General features: G+C 40.2%; 1 protein-coding gene across 2 annotated transcripts in view; it reads left to right on the top strand.

The window, feature by feature from the left end:
- pcdh15b (protocadherin-related 15b) overlaps positions 1-13,408 on the top strand; it is a 1,523,107-nt gene that overhangs the window by 983,817 nt on the left and 525,882 nt on the right. For both annotated transcript variants that reach the window (XM_043712368.1, XM_043712367.1), the window contains one exon: positions 12,929-13,089. In XM_043712368.1, the coding sequence (XP_043568303.1) occupies positions 12,929-13,089 (161 nt within the window). The remainder of the gene's footprint in view (positions 1-12,928; positions 13,090-13,408) is intronic.

The following is a 13,408-nucleotide window of genomic DNA, read 5'->3' as shown; positions in this document are numbered from 1 at the left end:
GTATTTTCCCTGCGGTCGGGGAGTCCAGAACTAGAGGGTATAGGTTTAGGGTGAGAGGGGAAAGATATAAAAGAGACCTAAGTGGCAATGTTTTCATGCAGAGGGTGGTATGTTTATGGAATGAGCTGCCAGAAGATGTGGTGGAGGCTGGTAAAATTGCAACATTTAAGAGGCATTTGGATAGGTATATGGGCCGGGTGCTGACAGGTGGGATTAGATTGGGTTGGGATATCTGGTCGGCACAGACACTTTGCACCGAAGGGTCTGTTTCCATACTGTACATCTCTATGACTCTATTACTCTATTTGGATACAGAACTGGCTCAAAGGTCGAAGACAGAGGGTGATGGTGGAGGTTGTTTTTTAGAGTGGAGGCCTGTGACCAATGGAGTCCTCAAGGATTGGTGTTGGGTGCACTACTTTTTGTCATTTATATAAATGATTTGGTTGTGAGTTTAAGAGATATAGTTAGTAAGTTTGCAAATGACACCAGAATTGGAGGTATAGTGGACAGCGAAGAAGGTTACCTCAGATTATAACTGGCTTGTGATCAGATAGGCAGCATCCAAGGAGCAGGAATATCAATGTTTCGGACAAAAGCCCTTCATCAGGAATACCCGCAACATCGATTTTCCTGCTGTTCAGATGCTGTCTGACCTGCTGTGCTTTTCCAGCACCACACTCTCGACTCTAATCTACAGCATCTGCAGTCCTCATTTTCATCCTCTTGATCAGATGGGCCAATGGGCTGAGAAGTGGCAGGATTAATACACTTAATGGTAAGGTCTTAGGGAGTGTTGCTTAACCAAGAGCTCTTGGAGTGCAGGTTCATAACTCCTTGAAAGTGGAGTCACAGATGGATAGGATAGTGAAGAAGACTTTCCTTTATTGGTCAGAGTATTGAGTACAGGAGTTGGGAAATCATGTTGTGGCTATACATGACATTGGTTAGGCCACTGTTGGAATATTACGGCAATTCTGGTCTCCTTCCTATCGGAAGGATGTTGTGAAACTTGAAAGGGTTCAGAAAGGATTCACAAGGATGTTGCCAAGGTTGGAGGATTTGGGCTATAGGGAGAGATTGAATATGGCTGGGGCTGTTTTCCCTGGAGCGTCAGAGGCTGAGGGGTGACCTTGTAGAGGTTTATAAAATCATGAGGGGCATGTATAGGATAAATTAGCAAAGTCTCTTCCCTGGGCTGGGGGAGTCCAGAACTAGAGACCATAGGTTTAGGGTGAGAGGGGAAAGATATAAAAGAGACCTAAGGGGCAACTTTTTCACACAGAGGGTGGTACTTGTATGGAATGAGCTGCCAGAGGAAGTGGTGGAGGCTGGTACAATTGCAACATTTAAAAGGCATCTGGATGGGTATATGAAGAGGAAGTTCTTGGAGCAATATGGGCTCGGTGCTGGCAGGTGGGACGAGCTTGGTTGGGATATCTGGGCGGTATGGATGAGTTGGACCGTAAGGGTCTGTTTCCGTGCTGTACATCCTTATGACTCTATGATTCTAAGTTGAATGAATAGCAGGTGGAATGGCAAAGTCAGTGTGTCGGAAACCTCTGAATCAGTAAGCTAGTTAGTAATAAAAAAGTTAAAGGAAGAGCAATAAAGTTTATGTCAGCATGATTTAAAAAATTATAGCCATGAAAATAGTACAACATTCAGCAGAATGATTACATGATTGTCTAAATATTTAAATCATGTGCACAGATTTTTAATCTATGTGCAAAATTTTGTAATGCGTTTTCTAATTGCTCAAATGGGTTAGCAATTTTGTTTAATTAAAATATTGATAATTATAACCAATGAGATCTTCTAGTTGCATTTTTAAAATTAGATTTGTGCTTATCAACCTGATGTATCAACATCACACTGCCAGGTTAGTTAAAACACAGCCTGGTGTGAAATAAAGCTCCTTCTGCTATAACCTAAAGTGATTACAGTTCAATCTTATAAAAATACTAGAGCACCACACCAGCCAGCCTGTCAACTCCGACTGAGAATTCCAATTAGTACGCAAGAAGGTAATATTATGCCAAAGGCTCAGTATCTTGTATTTATATTGCATTTATGCCCAAAAAACTCATTGTTCTATATTCTCAAAATTGCATTTGAATCTTCACCACATGAAATATACTTTCCTACTGTTGATAATGCATATCTGATCTGGTTCATATATTTATTTTTATTTACGTCATGAATTATATATTTTAATTTGTGGAAATGCTTATCTGATATCCATTCAAGAGATTAAGAGCTGCACTTTTAGAAGTTCATATTGGTCCCTTTTGAAAGCTTCTTATGATACCAGTGAAAGGAAATCATTTCTTTTGCTGCATAAATATTGTATTCCAGTGCATGAGTTTTACAGTTCAATCCTATGGAGGGTAATGGTGTTGAGCATTGTGTAGTAAACTTTATTGATGAAGCAGCAGAAGATGGTTTGACCTAGGACACTACCCCGAGGTACACCTGCAGTGATGTCCTATTGCTGAGATGACTGACCTCCAACAAGCACAAACATCCATTGAAGTTTCTCAGCAATTCCCATTAGCACTAATATACTTTTTATTAAAGTAGCAAATGGTGGAAATCTAAAATAAAAACAGTGAGTGCTGGAGAAACAAATACAATCCTGAGTCTAATAACTTCCTTAGAAGAGTTGATGCCAGACTTACTGAGTTTCTCCAGCGTTTTGTTTTGTTTATCCCATTGACTCTGTTTTTTTTAAGCAGTCCTTCATGCCATATTAGATCATATTGTGCCTTGATGTTAAACAGATTATGATGGCACATAATCAGAAGTAGCAATGATTAACTGATGAGGAAATGGGCACAGCTGCTAACCTTTGCCCCCATGGGGAACACAGTCCTGGCAATTATTAAAGGAGCTACAACTGAGGTCTTGGCCATCAGAAGGACTGCAAGTATGGATGATGTTACTTTCTGACCAAATTCACCTTCTCACATTGCAATTCACTCACATCCTATATTTTATAGTGTCATAGAGATGTACAGGAACTTGTCCATGTAGACAATTAATCTAGTCCCACTTGGCAGCACTAAACTCTTCCTATTCATATACCCATCTAGATGCCTTTTCAATGTTGTAATTGTACCAGCCTCCACCACTTCCTCTGGCAGCTCATTCCATACATGCATCACCCTCTACGTGAAAACATTGCCCCTTAGGTTCCTTTTAATCTTTCCCCTCTCGCCCTAAACCTATGCCCTCTAGTTCTGGACTCCCCCAAACCAGGGGTTTATCATGAATTACAAGCTTTAGGTGGTAAATATGGACTTCATATCTCCTTAGTACTACATGCCATCTCCCTCCCACCACCTTTACCCCTATGTTTTTAATGCTTTTGGTCACATAAGAATTGATGTGAGAGGTCAAAGTCCATTGGAACAATAAACAGAGCGAAGAAGAATCATGGGGGGTATAGATAGGGCTAATGCTGGATTGTTTTTCCCTAGGATGTGGGATTTTCAAAGGGGCATGTTTATCAGATGAGAGGTAAGTAATTTAAAAAAAAAGATATGAAGGGCAAATGTTTTCCAAAGAGAATGGTTCGCATGTGGAATGAACTTTCTGAGGTAGAGGTAGATGTGGGTACAGCTACAGTGTTTAAAAGACACTTTGATAAGTACATGGATAGGAAAGGTTTGGATGGATATAAGCCAGGAGCAAGCAGGTGGCATTAGTGTAGTTTGGGATTATGTTCAGCTTCTGAAGGGTCTGATTCCGTGCTGTATGACTCTATGATGCTAAGATGTAGCACTGTCACAATCTCACACCCTTGGCTACCACCTCAAATACTGATACTTTGTTTACATTAGAGACATGAGTGCCATGTAGAGCCATCTTTGCCAGTCTCTAAGGAGCTTCAATTGTGGCTGCTTGCCATTGAACAAGTGTTGGTCTAAATATGGTATGGAAGAGGTCAGCAAGTAGCTTAGCTCCTGGGGAAGAAATGCTATGTATTGTATCTCACTGGAGGGTGAGATCACACAACAAATTCTATTTCAAGAAACTTCGGTAAGATGTTTGATTACGCGACATGCAGTAAAAGGCTGCTGGGTATGCACACAATGCTGTAATGGCAGACCTCCAAGACCTTGTTTTCACTGAAACGTGGAGGAATCTGGATCTAACTTAGTGAAGGGCTTTTCGCAGAGAATGATGCGCATAATTTTCAATGGAGGTGGTGGCTAGCAGACTTGAAAATCAACAACTGGTGGCCAGTGTCTCACTTTCCATGGCACTGCAAGTGAAGCAGAAAACACTTGACATTTGAGTGCTGCAGTGGAAACTCAGTGAGGTTCTGAAAAATCAGATTGCAGTGGAGGTATCCTGTGAGAAAGACAAAGGTTCCGTGGAGCACAAATCTTCTGCCCTCTGTCAAGTGTCAGTATTTGTGCTGCTACTACTACCACTCAGCCAGTGCTCTATCTGTACCTGTCAGCTGGCTTAAACTGCTAGCACCACAGTGTTAGACAGTGTGGTCAAAAATGGACTTTCTAGGACCAGAGCTGCTTGAGATCATACAACACGGCTCCCTGCAGTCCCACAGAATGTTAACACTCTTCCAGTAACCATGCTCAGATTGTACTGCGGTGAATCAATAGGATAAATAAATATACATGGAAACTAGGCACTGAGTGAATGTGCATGCTCAATTAGTTGATGTTTCATAGAATCATGCAGAAAGATGCTATTCAGCCCATCAATTTTTCCACCCTCCCTCTGAAGGGCATCCAATCCAATCCCCCGAGCTTGCACATCTTTGGACTGTGGGAAGAAACTAGAGAACACTGAGGAAACCCTTACAGACATGGGGAGAATGTACAAATTCCGCACGGAGTTGTCTGAGGGTGGAATTGAACCCGAGTCTCTGGTGCTGTAAGACAACAGTGCTCACCACTGAACCACTGTGCCACTTATATTGAATATGATATGTCTCCCTTTAGAAATTTTATTTGACTTGTATTGTGCTCAATTTAATTCTGTGATGATGAGCGACAGAGCTAACGTAGGTATGAGGGTATTATTTACTGGGGAACTGGGATTGAATGTTGGGATTACATGATAATGAATGAGTCAATAATGGACAGCCTGACCAAAGAATGCTGTTTGATTTACTCCTTTCTTCCCCTGCGATTCTTCAGCTGCTCACATGTAATCAAGAGTAAGGATGATGGTGCGGCTATGTGACATGCAGAAGAGCACTAGAAATATTAACAGATACTGTGCTGAGCATTGTGCGGTTCCTCCAGAATGGTTCACATTGCTGAAGTAAAAGCATGTTTAGATATTGTTGCATGCAAGTTGTTCAAAAGTGCCGGGATTACACATTGCAATTAGTGGACATATTGTCAACAGATATCCTGGTAGCCACTCCTTAGTTTGTCATATTGCCTCGACCGCAGATGGCACAGGAGACTGCCATGGAATGAAGGCATCATGATGGCTACCAAAATATTGAGCATTGCCCTCCATACCTTGTTGTGTAAGTCAAACAGCAGCTGAAAATTTCAGGATTGGAATCAGTTTCATTTTAAACACATCTCAAAGTTGGGCATGTGGCACTGTCAAAATAACATGACGTTGGCACCCGACTCAATTGGGAAGGTTGCACGCTTGCCCTAGATGCTTCCCTTTACCAAGAGAGAATGAAATATACTTGGCTGTTTTGGAATACGGAGCCTTATTGGCTTCCCTCATGCAACAACAGTAAGTGACAGACCAGGAGATGTTGCATTTTCCAGTTACTCAAACCTGGAAGAAGCCAGAAGCCTAATCTTTCATGGCTGCAGTAAAGTTGCCATTGGCATGGATGCCCTCATACTGCATGTGTCATTACAACTGGTGGCAGATTTTAGCAAGGATGTCCATAGCGAAGCTGATGGTTAGGCAGAAAATTGCTCCTCAGCAGTGTCTGTGAATATAGCCTCTGGCTGAGAGTACTTCCACTCTGTTCCCCACCCACTTTTATTCTTTTTCCACAACATGTCTTACGTTGCCACATCTACTCAATATCTATGTCATTATTGCAGGCCAAAGGGAATGCAAGTTTTGGAGGCCGTAGCTGGGAGTAAGTGGTTTTTATAATTTTTTTTGTCATGTAGTCCTGAAGCATCTGCCACATCACATCCCACCACATCACATGCTGTAAACCTGAGCAGTAATAAACAACTTAGACTACAAAATACTTCCACAAGCACAGCAAGAACCAGTAGAAATCAATCAACCACTACAAGAAAAGTTTTTATTAAAATAGCACCTTTAATATACAAACTGTTCCAAGTCCTTCATTACAAAGTGACAATTAGAAACTCAATAACATGGTGATACTCAGACAGTTTACCAACAACAATGCCTTGTACACTGAGGGAAATTTTAAGGATTATCGTAAAAGAGGAAAGTGAGACAGAGAGACAAAGACTTGCAAAGAGAGAACTCCAGAGTGTTGGAGATGAGTGAGCAGGCAGTGCAAACAGTATGAAGGGTCAGTGGTGTCAAGGTTCTGGCAGATGACAACAGAGACGTTGCAGGCAGTAGAAGGAGTGGTAGGAGATCGATGCAGTGACACAGATATCGTGAGATATCAGAAAGAAGGTGGTGGCACTTCTGCTGACTAAGTGGAGAGGGATATTCACCTTCTTCCTACATTGCTGTGCTCTCCTCCAGATATTCTGATATAAGTGTCAACATTAGACTAGGTAGCCTGGTCTGTTGTCAAAGCTTCCTCTGCTGGCCCGGGAGAAGATACAGTCTTAGGTTTGTACAACCTCTTCCTGCAGGACCAACATGATCTTGCCCTCTCAGCAAGGTGTCAATTTCCATGTCCAGGGCACTGCAAGGCGGCTCCCTGTCAGTACTTGTCTGCTTTAGGCTCAAGGTCTGTTGGTTATATCCTGAATTTGCTTGTATTGGCAAGTTTTTTGGGAATGATACATGGTACGGTCGGGCTGGAGTCAGATGTAAGGAATGCCGTAGGCATGGGGTCAATGGTTATTGAGACAAATATGGTGAAAGCAAGAAACTGGCAGCAAGAAAGCCAGTTAGGCTTAAGTCTGTGTTGCTTGATGCAACACAGACTTAAGCCAACAAAAAAAATATGATTCAGCCCTTAGAATTTGTTTTCTTTAATCTTTTAAGGTCTGTCCATGATGAACTCTGAATAAGTTGGCATGGATGGTGTAATGGCAAAGGGTGGTGGGTACGGGTGTAGATTGACAGGAATTCACACTCGTTGGCACAGAGGCTATGAAGTACAATATGAGGTGGATAAAGTGGCATAGGTTGTCATGAAGAATGTGAAGGGCAATGGGGATGGGTGGGAATATGGGTTGTCATGAATGAGGGAATGTGTGGGGTAATAGGGTAGAGACCTGCCCTTTGTTATCATTCTTTTGCAGTTGGGATGATGCACAGGAGCATCGAAGCTGGTTGATAGGCAGCCCACCCCCTACACCTACACACTCGACTTGCTCCTTGGCTATCTCCACACTGTTCAGGACCAAGTGTTCAAACTTCTCGTTTTTCACTTTGTACACCATTACTCATAGAAGTTAGTGATTGGTGGTATGAAGCTGCCTTCTGATCTTTGGGGAGTGGGCCATGCTTTCTTTGGAATCGATAATTTTACATTCACAAGGCCCTCAATGAAGAAAAATATGAGTTAGCAGCCAGAGTTGGTGTCTTTTTCTTTTATTTTACATGTGATTAGATTTTCTTCTAATTTCCCTTAAGTAGATAGGATGATTTGAACAAAGAAATCTGGAAGTCTGTGTTACATAGAGAGTAATCTTCCACAGTGTGCAATCTCTGATGATCCTTAACACCCAATACAGAAGAAATAAATCTCTGCGAGGAACCTTTCAACACGGTCGTGTGGTTTACTTTTCGCACAAATAAACGCACTAGATTGTGGTGAGCATATCTTCTCAATTGAAACAGGAACTCACTGCATAGAAGCACAACAAAACAATGAGGAGGAGAGACGTAAGTTGCGCAGTGTAGTGATTTTAAACAACCTGTCACTTAACACTTGCACACGTTCAGTACAACTGCAAAGTAATTGTGCATTTAATTGCTGCTGATGTGACATCACACCATTGAAGCACATCCTGGCACCGTTTATACAGTAATATTGTTCACGCCCATCAGTTTTCATGCCCAATTTCTCTACAGCCTGGTTTATGTTGGATGAACGTTTGCAGGCGGCCTGGGGAAATAATTGGTAACAGAGTTTAAGATGAGAATGTGCAGTAAGAACTACGCTATGTTTTGTGCATTTGAGCTTTCTTACAGATGCTCTGTTTCTACCTGAAATGAAAAGCATTAACCAATTGCTTAATACAGTTGTTTCTATTCCAGATGGCCATAAATATTGTAAATCCTTTTAAAACTGGTTGTCAAAACATCAATTATGCTTTTTTTTAACCACGTCTCTTTTAGTTTCGTGCTGAATCTAGAATATGGTGTGTGTTCCACGTAGGAATGCAGGAGCAAGAGTACTTAGCCCATAAGCTTCTTCCACCATTCAGCTAGATCGGATTTGTCTGATTTGCAATATAACCCCATAAATCTGTGTCTTCATTTGCCCTAATTCTCTTATTATCTTTGGATAAATCCTGTAGGGTGTTAAAATACGCAACCAGAGGAGCTGTGGAAATGGATGGGAATTGCAATTGCTGATTACCACACAGGAGCAATTCATACTTGTCCAATGGATTCAGAATTAGCAACTGATTTAATGCAAAATATTGTTTGCAGTAGAAATTCACAAACTTTCCATATCATTTGTCAGTAGACCTGCTTGCCAACTTTCCTCTGAAAATACCTTGCTCCACTTTTTAGCAGAAATAGTTAACTTACATCCACCAATCTGCTACATTTGTAAACTTGCAATGAAATCAACCCCTATCCTTATTAATTCCAAAAGTACGACCCTAATTTGGAAAATCACTTTGTAACTTCATCCTTATGGTTTCAGTATCATCATGATGAATATACGTGGCACTAGTTCCAAGACTAATATATCCTTATTTGGGTCTGATGCCCAAAAACTGCTCACAAAGTCATGTGCAGCTCATAGTACCACACTTCAAAAGCAACTTCAATTATGTTGCATTATCTGTACTGACTCCGAATATGCTAACTTTGAATTGTTCACAGAGTCATACAGCACAGAAACAAACCCTTCAGTCCAACCAGTCCATGCTGAACATAATCTCAAACTTAAACTAGTCCCATCTACCTGCTCCTTGCCCATATTCCTCCAAACCTTTCCTATGCATGTATCTAACCAAATGTCTTTTAAACATTGTAATTGTACCTGCATCCACCACTTCACTCTGGAAGTTCATTCCACATGCAAAACACCCTCTGTGTAAAAAGAAAAATTCCCATCATGTCTTTTTTAAATCTCTCTCCTCTCACCTTAAAAGTGTGTCCCCTCGTCTTGAGATCCCCCACCATAGCAAAAAAAAACACCATTCCACCATTTTATCTGTGCCCCTCATGATATTAAAAGCCTCTATAAGGTCACCCCTCAACCTCTTATGCTTCAGTGAAAAAGGTCCCAGCCTATCCAACTTCTCCTTATAACACAAATCCTCCATTCCTGACAACATCCTGGTAAATCTCTTCTGAATCGAAAAATATGGTGCTGGAAAAGCACAGCCAGTCAGGCAGCATCTGAGGAGAAGGAGAGTCAAAGTTTTGAGCATAAGGTCTTAATCAGGAATCTCTTCTGAACCCTCTCCAGCTTAATAGTATCCTTTATATAAGTTGTTCCAAATAGACTGTGATTTTCTATATGAGATGTGAATTACCAGCTACCCTGAAAGATTCATAGCCCCTTTCCTTGTTGGAGATTTGAGAGCGTATTAACTAAAAATGCATAATTTGATTTGACCATTCTGTCCTGTTGGTTTCTCTGTGAAGTAAATCTACTTGCTCAACAGTTTTGTCACTGGAATGGCAAAGAAGCCCAGGACAATTCACTGAGAATATGGGTTTGGTGATGGTGAAATTCCAATTCGATAACATATGAACAAAAAGCTTGTCTAATAGCAACCATGTAACCATTGCCATTTATTTTTAAAAAATGGTTCAGTGGTATCCTTTAAGAAAGCAAATCTGTTGCCCTTACCAAGTTTGGGCCATTCATGACTCCACATGCTGGGCAATAAACACTGGCCTAGCCAGTGAGTTCTCATCATGTTCTCAGTTTCTATGCAATTGTTTCACCACGCCACCTCCCCCACACTGCCCCCCACAACTCCCATATTGAACCTGTTACATTTGGAGGAAACAATTAGGTATTCATGGAATGGAACCATCTGTCTCCCATTTAGACTGATAGAATTCCTACAATGTGGAAACAGGCCATTCAGCTCAATGAGTCCACACCGACCGTCCGAAGATCATTCCATCCAGACCCAGCCCACTACCATATCAATCTGCATGGTTAACCTAGCTAGACTGCACATCATTGGACACTATGGACAATTTAGTATGGTCAGTTTACCTAACCTGCACATCCTTGGACTGTGGGAGGAAACTGGAGCACTAAGATCCACTGTGCTGCCCCAAATTCCCTGACCAGGAAACAACCTGAGCCGTGCCACAAGAACGTTGAATCCTAACCTCTAGACCACCAAGGAATGACATGCTACCATTGCTGTGGTAGGATTCAAACCCACGCCTACTTTGAGACTGAAGCTTACATTTAGCGCTTTAGACTTCTTGGCCGTGCTGACAGTTATATCATGAACTGCAGCCAATCCTCCCCGGAGTTTATCACCCTGACAAATGAATGACACACTTTGGTCTAGACAATACGAGACACAATAAAACTTGATATTTCAGTACAAGAACATCCGTGACATTTTTTGGGGCGCAAATATCCTGAACAGGAGATCTTGTTGAGACAAAGTACCTTGTCCAGGTTCGATCTGGCAGATGTACAATGGCAGGCCTTTAAGAAAATAGTTCAGGATGCAAAACAAGCATGGTACAAAGAATCCACAGAAGCTTATAAATAAATTACATGAGTGGGTAAAGATTTCACAGCAGGAATAATGAAGGAACTGGTTATTATTTAAATGTAGAAAAACTACAGAAATCCACACATCAGTAAGGTTTTCATATTTCCTCATTTATGAATCACAAAAGGCTAGCATATATAGTTCAGCAGACAACAGAAGACAAATGGAATGTTTGTTTTTATTTCAAAAGGAACAGATTATAAATACATGTCTTGATACAGCTACAGTACTGTGAGCAATTAGTATCTCCTTCTCTAAGGAAAGATACATTGGCATTGGAAGCAGTCCAAAGAAGGTTCATTGGATTAATCCCAGCTATAGAGAGATTTTTGTATGAACAGAGGTGGAGTAGATTGGGCCTATACTCATTGGAGTTTAGAAGAATACGAGGAGTCCTTATTGGATTGATTCTGAGATTCATTCTCCATTTTGGGAGAGTGGAGAAGCAGAATAAGGGGTCACCTATTTAAAACAGAAAAGTGGAGGAATTTTGTCTCTGAGGACAATGAATGAGCACAGAGAGTTGTTGAGACATGCATCATTAAATATATTCAAGACTGAGGAAGACCGATTCTTCATCAATGAGGGAATTGAGAATTATGGGGAAAAAGTAAGAACATGGAGTTGAGGATTATCACATCATGATCTCATTGGACAATGGAGCAGACACGATAGGCCGAATGGCCTACATTTGCTCCTCCATCTTGTGGTCTCTAGGAAATGGGGAAATATGGTCTGTTGATTCAAGGTGCTGGATGGAGAAATACTGTAGCAAGTTGGAGTTCACCCATTTTGTTACATTCAATGATGAGGCTTTTGGGTAAGAAATGTATTTAATTGATTGATATTTATGTAGCAATATTCAGTGACAGGTCAAATCTATGAGAATCTGCCAGCCTTAGTACAGATATGAAAATTATGACTCTCAGCGAATTTTCAATTATTCAACTTTTATTTTGGTTATAAAACTTTCTGTGGTAGAATAATTGTACTTCAAAAGTACCTTTAAATGTTGACTGACAAGATATTCCATTTATTAAATTTATAGAAGTTGTATTTTAACTTTACAGATTATCAATATGCTGCTGCAGTTCATGTGTAAAGTTTGCATTTTAGTGCTTTCATCACCCAAGCATTTCCAATTTTTTTTTACAAAAAGCTGTTAGAAAATGACAGAGCCATAATTCTTTATACACACACACACACACAGATTTATTAAAATTTGTTGTAGCATTAAAACTAAGAAACAATTTCAGCACTTTTGAAATTGTGTGAAAATTAACAATGATGTTAAGGTTTTATTGCGGAAGTATATGGTTTGTAATTTTGAGGGACAGCCTCAATTGTGAAAAACCTTTAGTCCAACATTTAGCCCAAACACAATATTTAAAGTCGCATATGAGCCTAAAGAATCTGCCTGTTACTGCTAAGTAATTGACTTGTTGTTTAGATTAAATAAATTCAATGCTATTAGCTTGCTCTCTTTTTATATGGGAACCTCGAAGTACAATAATATCATGAATAAGATGGTGATAAAACTTCCATATTGAAATTCCAACTTACTTGAAAGAAAGTTAGATCAGGCAATTGTAAATGAAGGTGATTAAATCTGTTTCATGGCTCTTCCAGTTTTCAATTATTAATTTTAATGTGGTAAACATTATTCCTGTATCAATGGTTTAATCTACCTTCCTGTTAACTGAGACTCAACACAAACTCAAAATATTATTTCCCTCAAATTCCCCTTGAGCAATCGCATAGTTTGTCATCCACTCTGATTCAAAAATTGAGAAATTAAGGTTTGAACTTATGCCATAAATTATATTTTATCACTTATTAAAATTTCTTATTGTGTAAAATAGGAACACTTCTGGTGGACAACTTACAAATTACAGGCCATGCAGGCGGCTCAAATCCTACTATTGCTTTATCGTTGAAAGGCAACAATGACTATTGGGTCCTTCTGGATGCCATCAATCAGAGACTGTATTTGAACAGTACTGGCCGAGTTCTTGACCGAGATGTAAGTTATGCATGTGATGCTACACTTGATATTTGAACTGTGGGGAAATAAAATTGTATTGTTCATTTTGGAGGTAATTTCAACAGTTCATCTCTGACCTGTATTCATATTCAATGAGAATCCTTCCAAAATGAACTGATTGTGAAAATACCTTTGTATTTTTGTTTTAATTTTGCAAAATGCATAATCCACACTCACTCACTCACTCTCTCTCTCACTCACTCTAACTTTCTTTTTTCTCTCTCTGTCTTTTCTTTTCTCTCTTTTCTTTTCTCTCTCTTTCCTTTTCTCTCTCTCTCTCTCTCTCTCTCTCTCACTC

The sequence above is a fragment of the Chiloscyllium plagiosum genome, chromosome 22 (assembly GCF_004010195.1).
Source record: "Chiloscyllium plagiosum isolate BGI_BamShark_2017 chromosome 22, ASM401019v2, whole genome shotgun sequence".
Lineage (NCBI taxonomy): Eukaryota > Metazoa > Chordata > Chondrichthyes > Orectolobiformes > Hemiscylliidae > Chiloscyllium > Chiloscyllium plagiosum.
Note: the sequence above shows the minus strand (reverse complement) of the source record. Positions and strands in the feature narration are given on the sequence as shown.